The following is a 27,747-nucleotide window of genomic DNA, read 5'->3' as shown; positions in this document are numbered from 1 at the left end:
AAAAGGCAGGTAAGGCGAGATATGATAGAAGAGTATAAAATAATATTATGAAATCCTTTATAGTGGGTAGGGAGATGTTTCATAATACTAGAACTCCAAAGGAGCTGAATGTTGGAAGATTTTGGGCAGACAAAATGAATGTTGTTGTTTTTAATAATAAAAAAGTATTTTTTTACCTCAAATCACTGGGCATTGTCCAGCCAAAGCTTAGCACACATAATTCTCCTAGAATTGCATGAGAAGTGTTTACCTACCACAGATGATAGAAATAAATTGTATCCAATTTCTTAGACTAACAGCAGAATCCCAGCTATTTGTACTCAAAAGTAAGTCCTGTTGAATTCAATGGGGCTAATTTGCAGGTAAATGGGGTTAGGATTACAGCCTCATTTCTGATTTCTGAAATAGGCACATATATAGATAAATAGAGCGATACAGATACAGTGGTGCCTTGCAAGACGAAATTAATCCATTCCGCGAGTCTCTTCGTCTTGCGGGTTTTTTGTCTTGCGAAGCACAGCTATTAGCGGCTTAGCAGCTATTAGCGGCTTAGCGGCTATTAACGGCTTAGCGGCTTAGCAGCTATTAACAGCTTAGCGGCTTTAAGAGAAAGGAAACAAACTCGCAAGAACTCGCAAGACGTTTCGTCTTGCGAAGCAAGCCCATAGGGAAATTCGTCTTGCGGAATGACTCAAAAAACGGAAAACTCTTTCGTCTTGCGAGGCATTCGTCTTGCGAGGTACCACTGTATTGATAAATATTAAAATAACACAATAAAATAGCAATTAGTTTCTCTCTCCGTGTGTGTATTGCCATATTTCAAAAAGTTAAAGTCCACAGACATCTCAGCAATTTCTGCCTAGGCACTGTTACCGACTGACATATTCCGGCTATGTTTGGGAAATTTTGGACATATAGCAATATACATATATTGTTGTTATTCCATTTGGATTGATGGATCCATACTTATTGGGCAACTCATAAACCCATATATAAAAATGTAATACTCTGCCTTGCACCAGGTTGAATTATTTGTCCAAAGTGTAGGCTAGTATTGTCTACTCTGACTGAGAGTCACTCTCCAGTGTTTTTGTTTTTTTTTTTGCTTGATCTTCTATCTGTTCCTTAAACTGAAGATTATAGCTGCAATCACTGCCAAATTCCAGTTTATTGAGCATCATCTCAGTTTATTAAGCAACTTTCATTTCTACAATCTTAAGTTACTAAATATTTAAAGAATACCTTGTAAGATGAGAAGTGTCTCATTCCTTCACTGTCTAGAACTTGGAAGTTTTTCCCCCACCCTCTTTTTCCCTTGGATGCAATATGAAAATTATTTTGAGCTGGGATAGTTTCAATAGAACTATCGAGCCGGGTGGTGGGTGAGAAGGATGCGACTGTAATATTTCATTCCACAGTCTGCCTCAAGTAGAACCGCTGGAAATGTTAGCGTGTTTAGTACGCTGCAGTGTAGGGATCTCTCACGGCTCTTCTTCTGGATCACCAGAGGACACATTTTGTTCCTAAAGAACAGTCTAGCAGGATTCGGCAAGGAAAGAATACTTTGATAAAATACATAAAGTGCATCATGGAGCAAACATATTGAATGTGATGCTCAGGGATATGACCATGAAGCCAAAATATTTGCATGAAGGGGAAAGTGCTTCCTCCTCTGCACTGAGTTTTCCATATGCTGTAAGCTAAATAAGTATATGTCTTAGAAAATGCATTTTTTTTACCACTAAGATTTACATAATTAGAAATGATGCAGTCTCAAATCAGCATCCAAGGTGTTAGTTATATGGACACAGCAGCAGAAGGCTGGGCATTCCCCAGCATGAAAAGTATCCCCCCAAAGCTATGAAACTGCCTTAGGTGGTCACCTCACCTTGCCTCATGTGTGGGCCGGCTCTGCTGGGGAGCCACTGACAGTCAGTGTAAGCAATGCTGGTCTGCTGGATCAGACCAAAGGTTCATGTAGTCCAGCTTCCTGTTATCTCAGTACCCATCCAGATGCCCATGGGAAGCCCACAAGGAGAACCCAAAGACACCAGTACCCTCCTCAGATGCAAGGCCCAGGAACAGGCATTCAGAGGCATACTTCCTTCCTTCTTCAGAGGAAGAAAACAGCCATTGCGGTTAGTTTTAAAGGTAAAAGGACACCTGACCATTAGGTCCAGTCGTGGCTGACTCTGGGGTTGCGGTGCTCATCTCGCTTTATTGGCCGAGGGAGCCGGCGTACAACTTCCAGGTCATGTGGCCAGCATGAACCAGAGCAGCACACAGAAACACCATTTACCTTCCCACCGGAGTGGTACCTATTTATCTACTTGCACTTTGACGAGCTTTTGAACTGCTAGGTTGGTGGGAGCAGGGACCGAGCAACGGGAGCGCACACCGTCGTGGGGATTCAAACCGCTGACCTTCTGATTGGCAAGTCCTAGGCTCTGTGGTTTAACCCACAGCACCACCTGTGTCCCGCAGTTAGTCTTACCCACCATGAATTTGCCTAATCATCTTTCAAAGCCATCCAAGTTAGTGACCGTCACTATGTCCTATGATAGTGAACTCCACAGTTTACCCATGTGTGGCATGAAGAAGTCCTTCTTTTTTCCGTTCAGCTTTAATGGATGACCTCAAGTTCTAGTGTTACGAATGAAAGGATAAGACTAGACCATGATGCACTTTATGTATTTTATCAAAGTATTCTTTCCTTGCTGATTCCTGCTAGACTGTTCTTTAGGAACAAAATGTGTCCTCTGGCGATCCAGAAGAAGAGCCGTGAGAGACTAATTCCATGCATATATTATTATTATTATTATTATTATTATTATTATTATTATTATTATTATTATTATTACACTGCTAGCATGGCTCCTCTGACTCACTTTTTATCTGAACTGAAAAGTCCAGAGTGTTGTCTCCCATGCAATCTTCTCAAGATGATTGAGGGGGCCCGCTGCGATGTCCTGATGTCACACACACAATGTTCTGAGGAGCCAAGGGCTGGAGCCGAACGCCCTCTGAACATTGAGGGGGCCCAGCTGCCACAAATACAAACATGCATACATACATACATACCGGTGTGTGTGTGTGTGTGTGTGTGTGTGTGTGTGTGAAAATGGCTTGGCCCCTAGGAGCTGGCGCATATGTTCCCAGGTTCTAGTCCAAGGTTTTCACCAGTCTACCATATCAATTTGTTTTTGTGAGGCCATATAGCTGCCTCTTGCCACTTACTGCTATTTTTTCTGACTTAAACAGATCTGGCGAGATTTTTATTTTTAGAAAGAGTGATAAAATGGCCCAATGCAAATTTTTACCAGGACGGCATGTCACGTAGAGAATGAAATACATAAATTAACAAGATGTCACCTTCGATGCTCGGTGTCCCTTTTCACACAGAGTTATATTTGAAGCAACGAGAGCTACCCTGAAAAAAAGTAAAATGAAAAAGATCGGGTTTTGCTTTGCTTTGCTTTTTGTTTCAATTTACTTTTACAAATAAAACACTAAGGGGCATTTGAATAGGGCACACACAGAAAGTTCTGGACAGGACTTTCAATATCCCAGAAATTGACTACACAGTTTAGGTGTATGTTCATTAGATTTTCTGCACACAGGAGGCACTGATGGCCATAAGCTTGGATATCTTTAAAAGAGGATTAGTCAAATTCTTGGAATAGAAGGCTATCAATATCTGCTAGCCATAATGGCTACGTTCTGTCTCTAAAATAGATGTTCTGTCTCCATAGTAGATGTTCCACCTCCACTGTTGAGGACAGTAGGCTTCTGAACACCAGTTGTGGCGTTTTCTTTTTGAAATATGTAGAAACCTCAACAATATTTATGTTGCATTTATGTTTCATGTCTGCACCGATGCTGCATAATGTTTTTCTACTCTTCTCTTCCTTATTTATTTTTCTTTCTTATTTTCCTTCTGTGCATTCCGCTCCCTTTACTTTAAAATTGCAATAAAATTATATGAAAAAGAAAGAAGAAGCAATCCTTCTGAATTTAATGGTGCTTAAACTCTTGGAAAACCTCACAGGATTCCAGGCCAGATAAAAGTTTAAGTAGATATTTTATTGTTAGGCAACAGGGATGTTAATGGTCAGCATGACCCGCTGGAGTCAATGGGAGTCGACCTGTAGGGGGTGAATATAGAGACTTGGAGATCGAAAAGAAACTTGTGACTTATAGTGTGAAAATTTTAATTAGTAACTATGATCCTCAGAGATAAAGGGCACAAGCATGTACAGAGTGCATCTCCCTTGCGAATGAGCAATCTCTGTATTTAATAAGGTGGGTTTTTTCATTTTTTGATTTCTGGTAACAGTGATTGAGGATTAATGCTTACTATAAATTGATATTCCTTGACTTTATTTCATTTACATGCCTTAGAATTTGGGTTGGGGTTGGTGACAGCTTCACAAGCTCACCAAGTTGAACTCAGATGTTGGAGAAGCCCTGACTTAGATCATACACCATGCGAAATTGTTGTCTGCTCTTTAAAAATAAAATGTTGCTTTCACATTACTGAGAAGTCCTAGGTGATGTTTGGGATTTTAATTCTAATTGTAACTATTTCCTTCCACAATGAAACTCATTGCTATCTAGCTGTTTAGCAACCTTGCCACGATGGCTCTGACAATAAGCCTTCTACAACTGGAAACCAACAATGACATTCATTTTATTTTTAAAGACCATTCTTTATTTCCCAGGTGTGATGGGGGAATATGAGCCGAAAATTGAAGTCCATTTTCCATACACAGTTACAGCTGCTAAGGGATCTACTGTTAAGATGGAGTGCTTTGCACTTGGCAAGTAAGTACATATTCTTCCATAATTAGACACAACTGGTTATTAAAATATGACATATTTCATATTGGGGCCTGTTATTTAGCACTTTGAATCTTGCAACAAAAAGAGTCCCCTTCCTCGATCCTTATGCTAAATTTATATCAGCCAACTATTGGGGGAATTGACTCTCAAGAGGCAATTATGAATTCTATACTTTGCCAAGAAAGTTTGCAAGTTACATGGCTCAGTATTTTAAGCTGCTTTGTTGAGGCAGTAACTCTAGAGTCTGAGGTTGGTATGACTTGAGAGAATACTGGTCCCCTCAGCCTGGCTGCTAGGCCAGCCCTCCCATTAGGCAAAGTGAAACAACTGCTTCAGGCAGCATATGATAGGTGTGTGGCATCAAGGGGTTGGAAGTTAGAGTTGGGTGTGCCACACAGCAACCCCTGTGCTCCCAGAGCTAGCCTGTTTCCCTCAGGTGTGCTGGAAGATGCCATCGCTGAAGTGAGAGTCAACTGCGAGTCCACTGTCTTCTGGTAACACCAGAGCAGAAGGATGCTATATTGTTCTTCATCAGCAGAAGCAAAATGTTTTTGCATCAGCCCAGTTGCATCAATGCAGTAGCAGCCAGTGCCCTTTTTGCAGCATAGGTATCCAGTGGCAAGTTGGTAAAGATCATAGCTTAGTGGTAGAACACCTGGAGAAGGCCTATATGGGTTGAGAAGGTCCAGGCTGAGGATGTCTCACTGGAGAACCACTGTTGGTCAGTGTAGATATTATTGAGCTAGATGAACTAATGATCTGACTTCATTATAAGGCTGATTCCTGCGTCTCCCACATGGAATAGGAGCAAGTCTGCCACATACAGCCATTTTGCATATCATCATGCAGGAGTACCCATTTGTATGCCAGCCTTCCATGTGGGAAGAAGGGAACAAAGGGCACTTCCGATGCCTTATTGAGTCCAATGCATTTTGAATATGAGTTCCTTACTCAGGTGTACTCTCGGATACAACCAACTTGAGCCTTTGGTCTCCAAATTCTGTTGCAGGATAATTATTACCTTGAAATTACTTTCCAAACAATAGTACTGATGCAGATTTGAAACATGTTTGGCTTAATAGAACATATATTGTGTGTGTGAAGTGTGCTCCTGTCCTTTCCTGCAATTGCAAACTCCTTCACACTTTCCCTTGCCTGTAGTAAGGACAGGAACTTGAAGGGGTGTGGCCAATATGCAGACTAGAGGCAGGGCCTTGAAGTGAGACCTGTCAGGGCTATATGTCTTGGAGCAAGTGCCTGCTGCTGCCCTGCCAGCCTCACTGCTGGAAATAGCCAAGCAAATATCTCCTCACCATGCAGGGAGGGGAGGGCATTAGATCTCTAGAAACATTACATTTTCTGATAAAGAAGCCATCAGAAAACCACACAGGCCATTCCTAATGACAGGCAACTTCCCAATAGCTCGATAAGAATGTGAATATTTTCTGGGGTGGGTGTATCTATCAATTTATTTTTTTAAGAAGCCTTAATTTGTACAAATTATGCCTTTAAAGCGCCTTTGAAGAACCGTTCCCCTCTAGAGGAATTCTGGGCATTGTCATCTGTGAAAGGTTGCTTGAAATTGTAGCTCTGTGTGAGGTAGAACATGGTGCCCAGAATTCTTTGAAGGGAAAAACGTGATTCAGATGTGCTTCAAAGATATAGCGTGCATGTAGCCATTCTTATAAACTATTTAGATAATTATTGCTTGTTGTTTAGTTTGATTTCCTCACAAAGTGATCCAAAGTGTCTTACAAAAGTAATATGAACACTAAAACCAGCTACAACAAACACAAGCACTACATTATGACTGCAGGGGTCCAGCTCATTGCAGGTGATGTGGTCCTTGAATTTATGTACATACATTGTCTCCAAAAACCCTCCACAAAGAAGCATTGGAGTAGGAAAATCCAAAATCCACAGTTAGGGAGCACCTTTATTGGGGGCAAACAAAATGTCACGAAAGTGTGTCGTGATTTTGGGATTTCCTCTCATGGACCAAGACAGCTTGTTTTCTTTCTAATAAAGGAGCACATTGAGGGATACTGAAGAGAAAATCAGTGAGGGAGCAAGCTGGTTGGGCACCTGGGGCAGTGGGTATGCCCTGTGTTCAGGGGTGAAGCCAGCCGCCCACGGGGGTGGGGCAAGTCAGGGCAGGACACTCCGCGGGGCCTCTAAGGAGTCTGCCTGCCTCCTCCCACTCAGCCACTCAGCTGAGGGGGAAGCAGCTGGCAGACCGTTTGGGGCAGCATGGAGCCTGCGGGCACCCAAGCCCCCGCATCACTCCCAGGAGAGATGCATGGCTTGGGTGCGCTGCAGGCCCAGTGGTGAGTGCCACCCAGCATTTTGTCACCCCCCTCAGTGGTGACACCTGGGGTGACCCGCCCCTTCCACACACCCCTTCCTCCACCCCTGACAAGAATGCATGTTTGTAACATCTTTGAACTGAGTTTCGAAATACACTGGACCTCACACTGATACGATACGATAATCTTTATTGTCATTGTCCCATACAGAACAACGGAATTGAAAAATCTACATATGACATTCAAAACCCAACAAGCCTGCTATCCCAGCTATCCCAACCTGGTTAGCCCCCTAAAAACTCTGATACCCCATTTTTAAATACAATATACTCCCATACAGACGCCTTAAAATGTGTTTAAAACCAAAGGTGTATAAATACATGAAATGGGTACACAGTTGCAACCACTTCCAAATATAAATACAGTGGTGCCCCGCAAGACGAATGCCTCGCAAGACGAAAAACTCGCTAGACGAAAGGGTTTTGCGGTTTTTGAGCTGCTTCGCAAGATGAATTTCCCTATGGGCTTGCTTCGCAAGACGAAAACATCTTGCTTTTTTTGCAAGTTTGTTTCCTTTTTCTTAACACCGTTAATACAGTTGCGACTTGACTTCGAGGAGCAACTCATAGAACGCGGTGTGGTAGCCTTTTTTGAGGTTTTTGGTGATTTTTGAAGCTTTTCCAAAACTTTTCCGACACCATGCTTCACAAGACGAAAAATTCGCTAGACGAAAAAACTCGTGGAACAAATTAATTTCGTCTTGCGAGGCACCACTGTACGCATAGAAAAGCAAAGTTCTGGGAACATCATACATAACAGTTCACAAGAATGCACACACGTTTCTATGTCCCTGCATGCAAAATGTCTGTTCATTATGTTTTCACCACCACCCTTCTGCCAGGATACTCAGGGTGGGGAAGCATGATTTTGCCTTCCTCGTGCATCTTCACCACTACTTTAGGCTAAGCTAAGGACAGTGATTCTATGACTGGCTCAATGTCACCCTAAGAACTTCATGGCTCCGCAGGGATTTGACCCTGGCTCTCCTCTGTCAAATGTTAACATCCAATGAAATATACAACACTGGGTCTCTTGCAAAATTGCCCCGAACTATCGGGAAATACAGGAATGAAATAACACTTGCTCCCATCATTCAGTTGGGAATCAGCTGTGAAAGAACATCCATATTACTTCATGGTCAAGCAGGCAGCATTAATGAATAATAGCCTTTCTCAGCCTTCTCAACCTGGTGCCCTCTAGATGCTTGTAGCTGAAAACATCTGGAGAGCTCCCAGAAGGCGGGCATATACAAATATTTCAAGGTCAATCTGATTTATTTGTTTTGTTTTTCACCCTGTCTAGCTTCTCATCCAAGACTCTGAAGTCTTGTTAAGAATCATGGTGATCTTGTACCAACAGTTTTGAGGACTGTGTTTACTTATTAAAATCACAATTCATCCAAACATAATAGTCATTTCAGTTAGTCAGATAGATCACATCTTCTCTTGCCTATGGAAATGACCAACCATTGCCTGTGGCTGCCAGTGCTTGGAATGAACTAGTTTAGTTTAACCAAGTTCATTGAATTGGTTTTGAGGTCTCTGAAGTAGTTTCCATAATTTGCCATAAGTGAATTAATTTCATTGAATGATTTCTAGTTTATTTTCAGGTTCATCCTCTTACTTTTTAAAAAGAAAACTAGAGCCTTTAAGCTTAAAGATCATAATTTGGAGGGAGACTAAATTAAACAACTCACAGTCCACTGTATCTGTCTTTTGATTTATTTATTATTATTATTATTATTATTATTATTATTATTATTATTATTATTAGTCTTCTTAAGTACATGCAGGTCCCGCTTATTGAGGACAATGCATTCCCTGGAAATTGTTTGTTAGGTGAGCATTCACATAAGGAGTTGATGATTTCCATTGATTCCTATTGGGAAATTTCTAATGTGTTCCGAATCACAGAATTTAACATCCCACAAAAGTCAAAAATACCCAAGAAAAATGCTCCCTGATTTGTCCAAGCACTCCCACACTCCCTGCAGTCCTCAGCCAAACAGCAAAAGGCAAAGGAAGTAAAAATGTTCTCTGTTTGGGTATCTGTTTAGTGTTTATGGTGAGGTTAGGGTGCTAATTTCTTATGTTTAGATAAGTGAATTTTCGCATAGTGAACATTTGTAAAGCGGGGACCTGTATACTTCACCACAGAACCTTGTACCATTCAACATTCTGAATTCTGTGGGGCGGGGGAAGCTGAGGGTCATTTGGATACATTTGAATTCAACTATGAACGGAATGTGAACTGAATTGGAATTAAGTTTCTGTTTAGGCATACTGAATTTGAACTAGAACTAGGTTCTTTGAACTTTCCAAGCTCTGATGGATGTCCTTAGATGCAACAATGCATTATTAAGCTTGAAAATCTTAATAAAATTGGAGAAACTGCTCTATTGAACTCAATAAAACCTCTGAATATAAGATGCTACAAAATATTTTCTTACAGTGCTGGGTCTATACCCAGAATCTAGACCCCAACACCATTCTTTTTCTAGGCTTCCCCCACCCACAAATGTCATTGAAATGAATCAGAGTTCATACATGGTACACTGGTCAGTGGATTTGTCATATACCCAGTGCCATTAGCTGTGTGCTGAAATCTGTAAACCCTATGAAAATAACTCACGTTGCCAGATATTAGTTTCCAAAAAGTTTAATGAAGTCTAACTGTCCTTTACAAAATATTATGTTCTTTACTGTTGCTCATGAATGATGATTGAGAATTAGTATCTTCATATCATTAAATCAATAAATGTGTCAGAGTCCCAAATGAAGAAATTGATAAAACAGTAAGAGAGAAGCAAATGAAATTTCTCATATTGATTATGAAATTTCAGATTTATATCCCATCATATAGGATTGGTAACTAGCTAGATATATAATCAATTCCAACCTCGCTGTATCCATCTTTACCCTAATTACCAAATTCCTAGCCAAACATAATGGACAGAGAAATATAAATATGCAAGTTCCATATTTGCACAGTGAAAAATATATACCAGTGCAACCTATATATCTATACAGTGTGACTGGAATTCCTTTTGTGGGATGGGACCCCCTTGGACTTTCCTCAGAGTGAAACAGGCAGGTTGGGCAGAGCCTCACAGAAGCATCGCTAGATGGGTAGTGAGATGAGTGAGGTAGGGGACATACCAGTCCATCACTCCCATGCCCACCGCCTGAGACAATTGCTTCCGCTTGCCTTATGGAGCTGCTGACTCTGAGGGCACAGCTCCATGAAACCAACAGTCAACTAGTTAAGGAAGACTTTCAAGCTAGGAGGATGATTCCTCAGTGTTATCTAACTAAGACAGTGAGAGAGAGCATCTTCCTCTTTCGCTCTGAAAAAGATGGAAAAGGAATTTGTTCGGTACATTTTTATATTTTTTTTAGCCAACTGACCCAATCCAATGCTCCCAAACTTCTTTACAGTTCAAAATTCAACTTATCTGGATTTTGTGTGTGTTTTTTCCGTATGCTATAGGTTGCATACCAAAGTATGCATTATGCATTTTCAAAAAATGCAAAAACAAAACCTATATCAAATTTTGTATTCTATGAAAAAGATGCACCGAAAAGCACTTGAAATGGTATTTTATGTTTTTTATATATATATAAAAATGTGTTTTATGAAGAACGGTATGCAAAATGACTACAGCCACCCAGAATGGGCAGGGTAGAAATAATATATTAATAATATAATAATATATTATTACTATTATTACTATTATTACTATTATTAAGGTAAAGGTAAAGGGACCCCTGACCATTAGGTCCAGTCGCAGATGACTCTAGGGTTGCAGCACTCATCTTGCTTTACTGGCTGAGGGAGCTGGCGTACAACTTCTGGGTCATGTGGCCAACATGACTAAGCTGCTTCTGGCGAACCAGAGCAGCACACAGAAACACCATTTAACTTCCCGTCAGAGTGGTACCTATTTATATACTTGCGCTTTGCCATGCTTTTGAACTGCTAGGTTGGCAGGAGCTGGGACCGAGCAACAGGAGCTCACCCCATCGCGGGGATTCGAACTGCCAACCTTCTGATCGGCAAGCCCTAGACTCTGTGGTTTAGACCACAGCGCCACCCGCGTCCCTATTATTATTACAGTTTAAATGCAGGATTTTCACACGTTCTTCCAGAAAAAATCCAAACACCAAACAGGACAGGACAGACCGATGACTGAGCACCAGAAAAGCTGAAATGGAATGGAATTAGCTGCTCCCAAGCCCATCCCCTGCTTTCTCACCTCTATCAAGCAAGAGAAAGTAAAGGTTGAGAAGCAAACACCTTCATTGCCTCGCACTTGAAACAAAAAACGAGAAAAGGCCTCTATTGCTAAGCAGCGAAGGGTTATCTAGTAAGGCAAGCCATCTACTAATAGCAAAGCAGGGCAATATTGTGGCCTTATCTCTCTTTTCCAGCCATCAGCACACAATTGGGGACCAGGTACACCAAAACTGCTTTTGACTTCATTCTGTAATAATTAGACGAATGACATTTCAGGCTTCAGCTGGAGGCTGAATCAGGAGGTAAACATGCCTGAAATTTCCTCCTCTTCTTAGGTTTTCATTTCAACCGTTTCTCCTGCCCCCCCCTCCAAATAGCATTTACAAATGTTTCTATTGTTACCTTTCACCCGGCAATCATTAAGGAGCGAGGTCTCTTTATTGTTCAGCGTTTTAGTGCAAAATAAACAAATGCCTGGCTATCACAGGTTTCCAAATGCTGGGAGGCCTCTGCATTTTTGATTTCCTTGTGATTTCAGCTCAAAGCTGCCTCAGACAGCTTCGACTCCATTGTAATTGTGAGAATGACTTAAATTCCTGAGAGACATTCTGTGGTAGGCAATTGGCAGGAGTCCCTTAGAAGAGTCTGGGCTTTTAGTTACAGATTAATGATTTATTAATAGTGTTTATTTGGAACTGCCAATCACCACAAGCTCCAAGAATTAAAAACTAAAACAGGGAAAGAGCACCGTATGTGTCTGTCAAACTCTGGCCACACGACTGGATAGAGTGAGGAATGGAAATACTGAAGAAATAGAGTGTATGGCCCGTGCAGTCAAGAGGGTTTGTCTCCATTAGTCCATTCACTGAAATGGATTGTTGCAACAGGCCCTACGTGAGGCTGCCCTTGAAGGCGACCCAGAAACTTCGATGGATCACAAATGCAGCAGGCCAGATTGCTGGCTAGGGTGCTGTTTAGAACACATATGCAACTCCTTTTAAAAAAACAGCTGCATTGGTTACTGGTTTCTTTCCGCAAACCCCTCAACTGTCCCAGAAAAAATGGAACATCCTGGGTTTTCCCCCCATGAGAGTGTGGCGGCCATATTGTTCTCATGCGATTTTGGGACACAATATCGCCCACAAAAAAGCTTTTCTGGGGGGGCCACAATGTTGTGTGGTACCCCGAAACACACATCTGGCCACCTTTTTAGGACCATGATCATGTAACCGCCACAGGGGTGAGGCCCCTGCATCCCATTGGAGGGTATGAAACGAGTCTTTAAAAACCCTAAGAAACTTAGACCCCAAAGATCTTGCCTCCTTTCCTATTGGGTACTAAAGTTGGCAGAAGAGGCTCTCTTAGTATCTTCACCACCCTCAAAGGTTCAGGAGGGAGAGGCCTGGGAGAAGGTGTTCTATGTGGTAACCATGAGTTGTGAAATTCCATCTCCAGAATAAGGCACATTTGGCATCTTCATTGTATAGCTTTCATCAAATGCTAGAGACACACCTCTTTATCCTGACATTGTGCACCCTATTCTGACCACAAATGCTTTTAACTAAGTTTAATTTTTGAGATTGTCATAACCTGCCCTAGGACCTTATAGCAAAGAACAGGTAAGAAATCTGGTTCAAATCTTGCAAGAGGGAGCAATATTAATATTTGCTAGTATCTTATTTATTGAATGTATTATACTGCCCTTCATCCAGGAAACACAGTGTGGTTCACCATATAAAAGCAAAAAAGTACACAGCATAATAACAAACAAAACAACTCCTCCCAGTTTCATAGGCCTTAGCAATAGACAGAGGGTAACAAGCAACTAAATCATATTCCAGTCATACTCAAAGTAGACTCATTTAAGTCAAATGATTAATTTGACTACTGTTATCAATGAATAACAACCTGGATCCTATACAGGTCATTTTCCTTAAAGCAAAACTGAAACCAAGAAAGGCATCAACTTCTTTAGAATATCTAGAAGTTGTGCTTTTGACTAAGCCATTCATATAGGCATAAAAGTATGCAAAAAAAAAAATCCATAAAGTCTTCTGACTGTATTCTTGATTTTTAACAGTCTTTCTATTTATTTTCTGCCAAAGTCACAGAGGAGAAATATCTGCATATACATATCCACACACACACATATATATTCATCTCAGATATAAAATCCATGTGACTGGTATCTTCTGTAAGGAAAATAAGATTCATTAAAGCAAGTTACAACTTGCCTGTGAATAGTGATTTGCAATTTGGGAGCAATTTCCTTTGAAATCATTAAAACTTTACAGCCAAAGTATTTTACTCTCCTTGAAAAATTGGCTTATTACTTCATCATCAGAGGGTGGGGGCAGTAAAATTTTGAAAGAGACTTGTTAATGGCCTAGGGAATGACATTAAAAAAAAAAAATCTTCCAGCATTTCTCCAGCTGTAATTGATAGCAGTAAAGTTGATGTGGCATACAATTAAAACAAGATAAAAAGTATAGTTAGATCTCTTCGAAGTTTGCGGTGCCAAATTGCTTAGAAACTTTTCTGTTGGAATGATTTTTCTTTCCATCTGAAATGTAGGAAGCTGTCTTATAAATGGCCAGACCATGCCCTTTTTTACACACATTTCCCCTTACTTTTTAGGAGGGAAAAAGTGAGTCTTATAGAGCAAAAAATACGGTATGTAGCAGGTCATTTGTCCAAAGTCCTGCTAAATAGAAGACAAAGGCTGTAGGATGCAACTTTTGATATCATATAACTTATTACATATTGGTACTGTAATTAGACTTTCACCTTTGTGTGAATTGCTTTGGGCACAGATTTAAGGGTAGAAAAGGTGGTGTATGGATTAATTGATAATGACAATAATTCTTCATTTACAAGTTGATCCTTTCTTGCAGCAGCGCCTGTCCTTCAGAACTCCCTGCCTATTGACATTAGGCTACATTATTTCAGATGCCTACCGAAAACTTTTTCATTTCTGCAAGCCCACCCAGACTTAGAATTTGGTTATTGAGATTCATTTTATAAGATTTACTAATATTAATTATGGTTTTATCTATACCAGGGTTTTCATTGGTTTGCGAAATTTAGCCGTGTTTTAGCAACAATTTTATTTGTACACCACTGAGAGAGCGCTTTGATTAAGCAGTTTATAAATTCCAGAACTAGGCAAAGTACCCAATCAGTCACTGTACTCTGCACATGAGAGCTTCCTGCAGCTACCATCTTATCAGGATCTCATTTCCGCAGACTATACGGATTAGGCTTTTAGTGTTGTGATATCTACCTTTAGAAATCCCTCCCATTAAATATTAGACAGGCACCCTATCTGTTGTCTTTTCTGAGCCTACTAAAAAACCTTCCTCTTCCAACAAGCCTTTCAAGTAGATTTCATTCCAGTTTACCTCAGCCTTAGAATTGTTTTCAGATGTTTTTCTTTTTAGATAGTTTCACTGTTTTCTTGCTTGTGTGTTTGCCTCCCTCGAGACCTTTGGGATGAAGGGAAATGAAATTGAATAATAACAATAATACTCCCGATGTGGCCTGATCAATGCAGAAAAAAAGTGGAACCATTCCTGTCAGGGAACTGACATCGGAGCGAGAGGCGAAGGGGAGGCTCCCAGATGATGCTGGCGAAGGACCCAGCAGTAGGGGGAGAAACAGCTCAGTAGAGGGGGAAGCCAATCAGCGCAACACCAGGGATAAAGGGGGGCAGACGGGGGAATTGGAGAGAGGGCTCCAGGACTCTTCACTGGACACCAGTGAAGAGAGCCCAGGTCCTCCGCTACCCACGCCTTCCCTGCGCAGAAGACTCCCGCGCAGTGAGAGGAGGAGGAGACTGGGTGTCAAACAACTTTTATGTTGGAAGAGGTTCAAGAAACACCCACTGACGGATTCTGCCAGTGATTGAGGCAGCCGCGATGAGAAGGGGCTGTGCAGTCAGAAAGGTTTAACAAGGCAAATTAACCGAGAAAGGCACCAGTTTACGCACGAGTAACTCATACCTATTACAATTCCTTTTATAACCAAGTTGCCAAAGATTGTCCCTGAACCATCTGCATGCAAAACATGTTTCCTGCCATTGCGCTATCATCTGCTGCAGATTGTTTGAAGAGCCAGATTGCAAGATATTTCTTCACTGGTCTAGCCCATGAGCATGGAGAAACATAGAGACATAGAATTGTAGAACTGAAAGGGACCCCAAGGGTCTTCTACTCCCTTCTGCAATGCGGGAATCTCAGCTAAAGCATCCATGACAGGTGGCCATCCAACCTCTGCTTAGAAACTTACAATGAAGGAGAGACCACAACCTCCCGAGGGAGTTCATTCCACTGTCAAACAGCTCTTACTGTCAGAAAATTCTTCCTGGTGTTTAGTCGGAATCTCCTTTCTTGTAACTTGAAGCCACTGGTTCAGGTCCTACCCTCCAGAGTAAGCTTCATGGCTGAGTTTGGCTTTTAACCCTGGTCTCTTGGGCCCTAGTTTTGCACTGTATCCATTGCACCACACTGTCCCTCTACATATGCCAGTGGAGTTCACTGCAGCTACACCAGTGTGGTGTAGTGGTTAAGAGCGGTGGACTCGTAATCTGGTGAACCGGGTTCGCTTCTCCACTCCTCCACATGCAGCTGCTGGGTGACCTTGGGTCAGTCACACTTCTCTGAAGTCTCTCAGCCCCACTCACCTCACAGAGTGTTTGTTGTGGGGGAGGAAGGGAAAAGGAGATTGATAGCCGCTTTGAGGCTCCTTAGGGTAGTGAGAAAGCGGGATATCAAATCCAAACTCTTCTTCTTCTTCTTCAGTTCCTTTATAATACCCTCTTTCTCTCTATCTCAATCTCACACACATCCTCTATATTACCAATGCATGTGCATCAATATTCCATTTTTGTTCCCCCAGCGTGGTGGTTGTTTTCCACCAATGTGCAGGACTGTATGTGTATATCCCTGTTGCATAAAAGAATCCCGATGCAATTGTATGCATAATTCCCTGAAGATTGCCTCCTTTTCCCTTTCTGTTTTTGCGGTGTTTTATTCATGTGGAAATATGAACTGGTGACAGAGATTGGGGTGGGAGGGATGCAAATGCGCTAGAGAAACTGTAAGATAAGATAAATTCTGAATGCTCCAGTTCTGATATTTATTTTAGCAGTTCTCTAGATAAACTGAAATACAGTGGTACCTCGGGTTACGTATGCTTCAGGTTACAGACTCCGCTAACCCAGAAATATTACCTCGGGTTAAGAACTTTGTTTCAGGATGAGAACAGAAATCGTGCTCCGGTGGCGCAACGGCAGCGGGAGGTCCCATTAGCTAAAGTGGTGCTTCAGGTTAAGAACAGTTTCAGGTTAAGAACGGACCTCCGGAACGAATTAAGTACTTAACCTGAGGTACCATGAGGAATGTTAACACACAGCCCCAGCCCACGCATCAGTCTCTGCATCAAGATTTCAGTGTGTGATGCTTTTCTCTGAGCTCGTGAAAGATAATATATGTTCATTTTAAGTTTCATAGTTTAATAGCTGTGGGAGGGGGGAAACTTACTTCCAAATAGCCAGGAAGTGTCCATGACAGAGCGGAACTTATTAAATATTCTCAGTAGAAAGTGAAATATATCAAGCAGTTCATGAGCCTTAATTGTGATTACACTTTATTGCTGCTTAGACGATTAAGTACTTAAATTAGCAGGTAACAGGATCTATACTCTTAATAGCATCAGAGCTAATCATGACTTCACTCTGTATTTCAGCCCAGTTCCAACAATCTCATGGAGGAAAGTGAATGGCCCCAATCCAAGCAAAGCCCGCCTGCGGAAATCCCAAGCGGTTCTTGAAATTCCAAATGTGCAGCTGGAAGATGCAGGGACATATGAATGTAAAGCCGAAAACTCACGTGGAAGGAATGTCTTCAGAGGACAGCTGCAAGTATACAGTATGTTGTTGTTGTTAATCATTTTGCTTAATACTGAATGAGCTAAGCAGCTTACAGGTGTAAATAACACAATTACACAAACATCAAAATAGAAACATCGCACAATTAAAATTCACAATAAGACAACCCCATTAAAACATTAAAATATAAACATGTTATTATTAAAATATGGAATGGTCCAATTAAAACAAGACACTATTTCAAACAGGAAACAGGTTGGATGCCTGTGTAAACAGGCCTGCCTTCAGAAGCCGGCAGAATGCCAATACAGATGGGCTATTACATATTTCAGCAGAAGTTAAGACTGAACAATCTCACCATATGCATGAAGTTTATCTTATGAATATAGCAAACTTGTTCAGTCTTAACTTCTGGCTGCAATCAGTGACTAGTCAGAAACCAGATGTACGAGACTGTCCCTACTCATGTGTAAGTCCAACTGAGTTCATTGAAGCTTTCTGCAATCTGACCAGGAGGAGGTCTGCACAGAGCTAGTTTCAGTCATCTGAGAACTGTGCCCAGTACACTCTCCTAATTTATTGCACAAATCTTACAAGGAGGTTACCCCATGAGTAATATCCGGCTAATATTTACTCAGAATAGACCCATTCCAATTAATGATCATGACTAATTTAGGCCCATGGGTCTACTTTGACTAAAAATTAGTTGGACACAACCACATATCTAGAGCATTTCCCCCCCCCCTATTTGTTTGCAACAGCAAGCATCTATCCTGAATTCACCCTGATTTGCTTTTGCGGTGCTTATACATCTTTCTGTTAACCATTTGTTAATCCCACAGTATTCAGGGCATTTCCCCATCTCTTTTCTATCTATGAAAATGTGTTGTGTTTTTTAAGTGGATATGTTGCACCAAGGCAATAGAGCATTTTTTTAAAAAGATATTTATTGCAATTTTTTTAAAACAACAAACAAACCACCAAACATATAAAATACCATCACCATACACACAGAAAAAGTCAAAGCAAAGTTAAGAAATAAACAAAGAATGAAAGAAAAGTACATATAAAATACAGTTGTTCATAAGTCGTATTTTCATAATCTTTGGACTTCCTCGCGTCACCCTTCCCTGCGTTCTCAGTCACATAGTTATAGACAGCAAGTTATTACCTTATTTCAGTTCTTATTTTATAAATCTCAGATATTATGTCCCAACTTTTAAATAACTTTATCGTAAATTAAACTGCTTGGTTTGAGCATAGTGTTGCTTCGAATTTCATCATTTCCTTGAACCTCACTTATTCTCATATATCTTACAACAAAATTACTGCTGCCGTGTTACTTTCAATCGTGCATTCTCCTAGCATTCATACAGATTATAGTGTTTTTGTAAATAGGAGCATTTTAATCCATTTTATTTGCACAAACCTCAGTTTCCAGTATGTGCCTGAATCTCTCCTCCAAAATCTTAAGGACCTGGAAATGACCTTGGACTGCATGCTTTCTTAAGGCTCTCATTACATACAGTGACCTTATTCAATGTATTGAATGACCCAAGATATATATATATATATATATATATATATATATATATATATATATATATGCTTTCGTAGATTTTCACGGGTACAGGAAGACACCAAAACCTGCATATATATATATATATATATATATATATATATATATATATATATATATGCTTAGTAAGTGCCAGAAACAAATGAGTTAGCAGTATTATTGCTCCATCCCTAATATTCTCACGCCACCATAATTTACATGGCTAAATCAGATAACGATAGTTTTGACCATTGCTTTTGAGTGCACTAACCTCATTTTCAGAGAATTATGGGGGGTTTTTCTAGCTTCAAAAACAAGCCTTGGCTATAAGAGCCTGGCATTGCTACAGGTTCCTTCCTATAGGTTCGCAGACTTACAGTTAAACAACCATCTTTTACACACCATCCCTTGAAGAGCTTCAGACAGGGTACTGGGATTAAACCTGTCATTCTGGGGAATGCTCTGATTTGCAATTCATCCTTAGGTACTAGCTTTCCTGTCTGCCTTAATCATGCTCAGTTTGTCAGTTGAATTTGATCCAGTTCACCATGGATGCTTTGGGGAATGCCCAAGAATGCACAGAGTCAGCCTGTCTGCTCTCATGCAATCACAGGCCGATTTGATTCCCAGCTTACCCAATGCTGACAACCAGATGTACCATGATTGCCTGATACAGCTGACACTCTGGAAACAATCACTGCTTCTGTCTCGGCCACTTGGCTTGACATCCAGCCCTGCAAGTGACAGAAGACACTTCATGTTCGATTTGGCCAGGCCCAAGATGCTTTGCAGGTTTCTTGGTTTCTGGGTTATTTTTCTCCTCTTTAAAAAACTGTGTTTCGCTCCTCCCATGTCATTTTAATCACTTGCACTTTGTTGTGAACTTGTTGCTGTTGCTCAGCCCAGCATTCTAGTTGATTTCATGGCCCGCTCAGGGTGCCTCTCAAAGTTTATGTCTCTGGGGAATCACTCCTACATTGACCTTTCGGCTGAGGAATGCCGGAGTGTGTCACAAGAAACTGGTTTAAGGACACACAACTCAGCTCATGCAGGCTGCTGACCCATCTTGCTGGACCTCCCCATGGCCTCATCTGAACTGTTCACAGCCTAGAATGGCAGTAGCCAAAGTGGCACTCTGATCTAAACCACTGAGCCTCTTGGGCTTGCCAATCAGAAGGTCGGTGGTTCGAATCCCCATAAAGGGGCGAGCTCCCATTGCTCTGTCCCAGCTCCTGCTAACCTAACAATTCAAAAGCATGCCAGTGCAAGTAGATAAATAGGTACCACTGTGGCAGGAAAGTAAATGGTGTTTGCGTGCACTCTGGCTTCCATCACGGTGTTCTGTTGCACCAGTAGCGGTTTAGAAAGCTGTCTGTGGACAAACGCCAGCTCCCTCAGCCTGAAGCGAGATGAGCGCCGCAACCCCATAGATGCCTTTGACTGGACTTAACCATCCAGGGGTCCTTTACCTTTACCTTTTCCTTTGCCCTTCATATGTTACCAGACTACAACTCCCAACTTGATTTGGGGGGGAAAGAGCAAAATAGAAAGAATTCAATTTTAAATTCAGTTCTCCACATTTACAAACCAACTTACAAATTATTATTTTTTAAAATAAGAATATTTATTTGCTCTTTAGTTTGATTCCCCCCCCCCCTAGGATACACATTTTGTGTGCATTTTTGCCTGGATATGCAAAGCACTCTTCCCGGATATTTGTTTTTTATGTTATTCTTATTAACATATGCATTTAGATGCATGTCTTGTACATATTACAGTGGTGCCCCGCAAGACGAATGCCTCGCAAGACGGAAAACTCGCTAGATGAAAGAGTTTTCCGTTTTGGAGGTGCTTCGCAAAATGAATGAATGTCGTGTGAGTTCCTGCTGGGTTTTTTTCCTCCCCACCCCTTTTTCTAAGCCGCTAAGCCGCTTATCAGCTGATCCGATCAGCAGATAAGCCGCTAAAAGCCGCTAATAGCGCTAATAGCGCTAATCCGCCAATCCGTCAATGGGCTTGCTTCGCAAGACGAAAAAACCGCTAGACGAAGAGAATCACAGAACGGATTCTTTTCGTCTTGCGAGGCACCACTGTACTTGGTTGGCGAGTTGCACTGCAGAATTCAAAAATGTACAAATTTCAAAGGGTGGCTGTGTTCTAGTCCACATAGAATCATAGAGTTGGGACCACAAGGTTCATCTAGTCCAACCCCCTGAAATGCAGGAATCCTTTGCCCAACATGGGGCTGGAACCCACAACCCTGATATTAAGAGTCTCATGCTCTACCAACTGAGCTATCCAGATATTGCTTTGGATACTGTGAATTTGAGAAGTTTGCCTTTCAATGAGAACTGAGTTGAATTTCTCCTCTGTCCCTAGCTGTGGGTAATGGGAGTTGGAGTCCGTCCACCTTTGCAGAGCCATGGCCTTTCCATCATTGCCCTGTGTTGTTTCTTCTTGCAAATTCATCAATATATATATATATATATATATATATATGTAGGTTTTGGTGTCTTCGGGTGTCTTCCCGTGTAAGAGTTGGGGTGTCTAGGCGACGTTTCGACGAGGTCTCACTCGTCATCTTCAGGCTGGTGCTTTCGGCTTCTTGTTACTAGAACAGAGCAGGATCTCAGTGTTTGAGTTCCTATAAATACTGTTGAGGGGGTGTGGTGTATAGCCTCCAACGTTCTGGGCAGATAGGAAGTTCCTAGGTTAATGTGCCTTTTCTTCTTTTGTTCATTAATTACTTGAGGGATATCTTGAGTGATTACTTGAGTGATATTCTGAGTACCACTTAGGAGGGTCATTAGGTGTGGATTAGTTGCTAAAGCTTTCGTGTCTTGACCTCTTGACCTTGTGAAGAGTTTTTCTGAGAAGATGGCTGTACTGCACTTAGTTGTGCTCTGGCTTGGCTTCGTGTATAGGGGCGAGCTGTGGTTTTGTGCCCTGTGCCAGCCAGATCTGTGTAGGGATTGCAGGGGGGTGCAGCATCCGGAGGTGCCACTATGGTTTGGCTACTGGATGGTGTCTGTAATTTATCTGTGGAGAGGGTCTGGGTTTGGGTCTGGTGTGGTTGATTGGAGATGGCGTTCTGTGTGCCTCTGGTTCTGGTGTCGGTTTTTGTGGGGAGGGCTAATTTCCAGATGTCTGGCAGGCGGGACGTGTCGTCACGCTTGTTCATGTTGTGAGGGTGTTTCTCTATCTCGATGGCTTCCATGATTATTCTCTTGTGGTGATGTTCCATGTTAAAGAGCAATTTGGAATCTGCAAAATTAATTTCGTGTCCTGTTTCTTTCATGTGTTGGTAAAGAGAGGAAGTTTTTTCTTCTTTTTTGACGGCATTCTTGTGTTCTGCGATACGTGCATTTATTCGTCTGTTTGTTTGTCCAATGTACGTGGCTGGGCAGACTTTGCAGGGTATTTCATAGACCCCTTGGTTTTCTAACTGGATTTTATCTTTTGGGTTTCTGAGGATATTGGCTATTTTTTGGTTGGTGCAAAAGGCTGTTTTGATATTGTGTTTATGGAGGATTTTGCTAATTTTATCTGTAGTGCCCTTGATATAAGGAAGGAGGGCCATGCCATTGTTTTCTTCTGTGTCTTGGTTTTTTGGGGGTGTTTCTTTTTGGATTAGCTTCGTAACCCTGTTTTGCTGGTATCCGTTGGCGATTAACACATTTGAGAGATTCTGTAACTCAGTTGTCAAGTGGTCTTTGTCAGCCAGACGTTTGGTTCTGGAGATGAGAGTCTTGGCTACGGAGTTTATTTGTGCAGGGTGGTGGTGTGATTGTGCATGTAAGTAGCGGTTGGTGTGTGTTTTTTTCGGTAGATAGTGTGTCCTAGGGAGCCATCAGGTTTTTTGTAGATTAGGACGTCAAGGAAGGGAAGTTGGTTGTTGGCTTCTATTTCCATAGTGAATTGTATTTTGGGGTGTAGGCTGTTGAGATGTGTGAGGAAGCTATCTAGTTTTTCCTTCCCGTGTGGCCAAATTACAAAGGTGTCGTCAACATATCTGAGCCAAAGTTTGGGTTTGTGTTCTGACTTGTCTAAAGCATTGGTTTCAAAGTGTTCCATGTACAGATTTGCGATGACCGGTGAGAGGGGTGATCCCATAGGTGCTCCTTCTATCTGTTTGTATCTTTGTCCATTGTGGATGAAGTACGTGTTGGTTAGGCAGTGGTTGGTCAGGTCCAGGATGTATTCGGGGGGGTTGTATTTGTTTTGAATGGCTGTCAAGGCTTCATTAATGGGCACTTGTGTGAAGAGAGATACAACATCGAAGCTCACAAGTAGGTCATCGGGATGTAGGTTTTGCTTCTTTATTGTTTCTATGAACTGGAAGGAGTTTGTAACGTGTGAAGCGATAGATTCTGCATAGGGCTGAAGTTGCTTAGCGAGAAATTTAGCGAGATTTTGTAGAGGTGAGCCTATGGAGCTGACTATTGGTCTGAGTGGTGTTCCTTCTTTGTGTATCTTGGGGAGACCGTAGAGTTTGGGGCATCTGGATGATTTTTCTCTGGGGATGATTCTTAGCTGGATTTCTTCACTGATAGGAGAGGCTTTTATTTTGGATTTGGTGGTTTTTTCCAGATAGGTGGTGGGATCTGTTTTTATAGGTTGGTAGGTAGGGTCTTGGAGTAGATTTGATAGTTTTGCTTGGTAGTCCGATGTGTTCATCACAACAGTGGCATTACCTTTGTCTGCTGGGAGAATGATTATGTTGTTGTCTTTCCTCAGGTTGGTGAGTGCTTTCTGTTCTTCTTTGTGTAAATTGCTTCTGGGTGGTTTGCTGGAGCAGAGGATGTTGGTGACTTCAAGTCTGATTTTATTGGCTTCATCTGGGTTGATTTTGGTTAGGCTAGCTTCGACTCCGCATATGATGTTTTCCGTGGGGATGCGTCTCGGGGCGACTGCAAAGTTGAAACCTTTGGAGAGTACTTTGGTTTCAGTTGAGGTGAGGATCCTGTCTGATATGTTATGTACTGTTTGTTTCATGGGTTGTTGTGGAGGGTGGCTGGGCTTCTGGCGTTTCTCTAGTTTGTGGAGTTTGTTGGTGTGTATGTCTGTCTTATGTGAGGACTCTGTTTCAGCTCTCCAAACGGCTAGTTGTTTGCATTTGTCCCAGAGTGCAGGGTGGATTTTGTTACAGAGTTTGAGGTGAAGAGTGAGCAGATCTTTGTTGGTTTGGTTTAGTAGGTATCTTTTCTTATGTAGTTCGTTTCTGATTAGGGATAGTTCAGTTCGTTTCAGGATCCTTTCGGTAGCTGGGGTTTTAGAGTGGAATTTAAGTTGGAAGCATGTGGGAATTAAGTTGTTGTCTCGGCAGTTGCGTAGGAACAAGAGATCACATAAGATGGTGGCTCTTCGGATTTCTAGTTTCTCGTAGGTTCTTGTCAGCTGGAAGGTTTCCTCCCCGTAGAGGTGAGATATTTGCTTTCGTAGATTTTCACGGGTACAGGAATGTAGGTTTTGGTGTCTTCGGGTGTCTTCCTGTGTAAGAGTTGGGGTGTCTAGGCGACGTTTCGACGAGGTCTCACTCGTCATCTTCAGGCTGGTGCTTTCGGCTTCTTGTTACTAGAACAGAGCAGGATCTCAGTGTTTGAGTTCCTATAAATACTGTTGAGGGGGTGTGGTGTATAGCCTCCAACGTTCTGGGCAGATAGGAAGTTCCTAGGTTAATGTGCCTTTTCTTCTTTTGTTCATTAATTACTTGAGGGATATCTTGAGTGATTACTTGAGTGATATTCTGAGTACCACTTAGGAGGGTCATTAGGTGTGGATTAGTTGCTAAAGCTTTCGTGTCTTGACCTCTTGACCTTGTGAAGAGTTTTTCTGAGAAGATGGCTGTACTGCACTTAGTTGTGCTCTGGCTTGGCTTCGTGTATAGGGGCGAGCTGTGGTTTTGTGCCCTGTGCCAGCCAGATCTGTGTAGGGATTGCAGGGGGGTGCAGCATCCGGAGGTGCCACTATGGTTTGGCTACTGGATGGTGTCTGTAATTTATCTGTGGAGAGGGTCTGGGTTTGGGTCTGGTGTGGTTGATTGGAGATGGCGTTCTGTGTGCCTCTGGTTCTGGTGTCGGTTTTTGTGGGGAGGGCTAATTTCCAGATGTCTGGCAGGCGGGACGTGTCGTCACGCTTGTTCATGTTGTGAGGGTGTTTCTCTATCTCGATGGCTTCCATGATTATTCTCTTGTGGTGATGTTCCATGTTAAAGAGCAATTTGGAATCTGCAAAATTAATTTCGTGTCCTGTTTCTTTCATGTGTTGGTGAAGAGAGGAAGTTTTTTCTTCTTTTTTGACGGCATTCTTGTGTTCTGCGATACGTGCATTTATTCGTCTGTTTGTTTGTCCAATGTACGTGGCTGGGCAGACTTTGCAGGGTATTTCATAGACCCCTTGGTTTTCTAACTGGATTTTATCTTTTGGGTTTCTGAGGATATTGGCTATTTTTTGGTTGGTGCAAAAGGCTGTTTTGATATTGTGTTTATGGAGGATTTTGCTAATTTTATCTGTAGTGCCCTTGATATAAGGAAGGAGGGCCATGCCATTGTTTTCTTCTGTGTCTTGGTTTTTGGGGGGTGTTTCTTTTTGGATTAGCTTCGTAACCCTGTTTTGCTGGTATCCGTTGGCGATTAACACATTTGAGAGATTCTGTAACTCAGTTGTCAAGTGGTCTTTGTCAGCCAGACGTTTGGTTCTGGAGATGAGAGTCTTGGCTACGGAGTTTATTTGTGCAGGGTGGTGGTGTGATTGTGCATGTAAGTAGCGGTTGGTGTGTGTTTTTTTCCGGTAGATAGTGTGTCCTAGGGAGCCATCAGGAAAAAACCACCAAATCCAAAATAAAAGCCTCTCCTATCAGTGAAGAAATCCAGCTAAGAATCATCCCCAGAGAAAAATCATCCAGATGCCCCAAACTCTACGGTCTCCCCAAGATACACAAAGAAGGAACACCACTCAGACCAATAGTCAGCTCCATAGGCTCACCTCTACAAAATCTCGCTAAATTTCTCGCTAAGCAACTTCAGCCCTATGCAGAATCTATCGCTTCACACGTTACAAACTCCTTCCAGTTCATAGAAACAATAAAGAAGCAAAACCTACATCCCGATGACCTACTTGTGAGCTTCGATGTTGTATCTCTCTTCACACAAGTGCCCATTAATGAAGCCTTGACAGCCATTCAAAACAAATACAACCCCCCCGAATACATCCTGGACCTGACCAACCACTGCCTAACCAACACGTACTTCATCCACAATGGACAAAGATACAAACAGATAGAAGGAGCACCTATGGGATCACCCCTCTCACCGGTCATCGCAAATCTGTACATGGAACACTTTGAAACCAATGCTTTAGACAAGTCAGAACACAAACCCAAACTTTGGCTCAGATATGTTGACGACACCTTTGTAATTTGGCCACACGGGAAGGAAAAACTAGATAGCTTCCTCACACATCTCAACAGCCTACACCCCAAAATACAATTCACTATGGAAATAGAAGCCAACAACCAACTTCCCTTCCTTGACGTCCTAATCTACAAAAAACCTGATGGCTCCCTAGGACACACTATCTACCGGAAAAAAACACACACCAACCGCTACTTACATGCACAATCACACCACCACCCTGCACAAATAAACTCCGTAGCCAAGACTCTCATCTCCAGAACCAAACGTCTGGCTGACAAAGACCACTTGACAACTGAGTTACAGAATCTCTCAAATGTGTTAATCGCCAACGGATACCAGCAAAACAGGGTTACGAAGCTAATCCAAAAAGAAACACCCCCCAAAAACCAAGACACAGAAGAAAACAATGGCATGGCCCTCCTTCCTTATATCAAGGGCACTACAGATAAAATTAGCAAAATCCTCCATAAACACAATATCAAAACAGCCTTTTGCACCAACCAAAAAATAGCCAATATCCTCAGAAACCCAAAAGATAAAATCCAGTTAGAAAACCAAGGGGTCTATGAAATACCCTGCGAAGTCTGCCCAGCCACGTACATTGGACAAACAAACAGACGAATAAATGCATGTATCGCAGAACACAAGAATGCCGTCAAAAAAGAAGAAAAAACTTCCTCTCTTTACCAACACATGAAAGAAACAGGACACGAAATTAATTTTGCAGATTCCAAATTGCTCTTTAACATGGAACATCACCACAAGAGAATAATCATGGAAGCCATCGAGATAGAGAAACACCCTCACAACATGAACAAGCGTGACGACACGTCCCGCCTGCCAGACATCTGGAAATTAGCCCTCCCCACAAAAACTGACACCAGAACCAGAGGCACACAGAACGCCATCTCCAATCAACCACACCAGACCCAAACCCAGACCCTCTCCACAGATAAATTACAGACACCATCCAGTAGCCAAACCATAGTGGCACCTCCGGATGCTGCACCCCCCTGCAATCCCTACACAGATCTGGCTGGCACAGGGCACAAAACCACAGCTCGCCCCTATACACGAAGCCAAGCCAGAGCACAACTAAGTGCAGTACAGCCATCTTCTCAGAAAAACTCTTCACAAGGTCAAGAGGTCAAGACACGAAAGCTTTAGCAACTAATCCACACCTAATGACCCTCCTAAGTGGTACTCAGAATATCACTCAAGTAATCACTCAAGATATCCCTCAAGTAATTAATGAACAAAAGAAGAAAAGGCACATTAACCTAGGAACTTCCTATCTGCCCAGAACGTTGGAGGCTATACACCACACCCCCTCAACAGTATTTATAGGAACTCAAACACTGAGATCCTGCTCTGTTCTAGTAACAAGAAGCCGAAAGCACCAGCCTGAAGATGACGAGTGAGACCTCGTCGAAACGTCGCCTA

General features: G+C 42.0%; 1 protein-coding gene across 3 annotated transcripts in view; it reads left to right on the top strand.

The window, feature by feature from the left end:
* CNTN5 (contactin 5) overlaps positions 1-27,747 on the top strand; it is a 666,148-nt gene that overhangs the window by 501,711 nt on the left and 136,690 nt on the right. For all 3 annotated transcript variants that reach the window (XM_081197615.1, XM_081197616.1, XM_081197617.1), the window contains 2 exons: positions 4,722-4,824; positions 17,190-17,371. In XM_081197615.1, coding sequence (XP_081053741.1) covers positions 4,722-4,824; positions 17,190-17,371 — 285 coding nt within the window. The remainder of the gene's footprint in view (positions 1-4,721; positions 4,825-17,189; positions 17,372-27,747) is intronic.

Source organism: Podarcis bocagei, assembly GCF_964188305.1.
Source record: "Podarcis bocagei genome assembly, chromosome: 6".
In the NCBI taxonomy this organism is placed as follows: Eukaryota; Metazoa; Chordata; class Lepidosauria; order Squamata; family Lacertidae; genus Podarcis; species Podarcis bocagei.
This window is presented reverse-complemented; position numbering and strand designations above follow the sequence as displayed.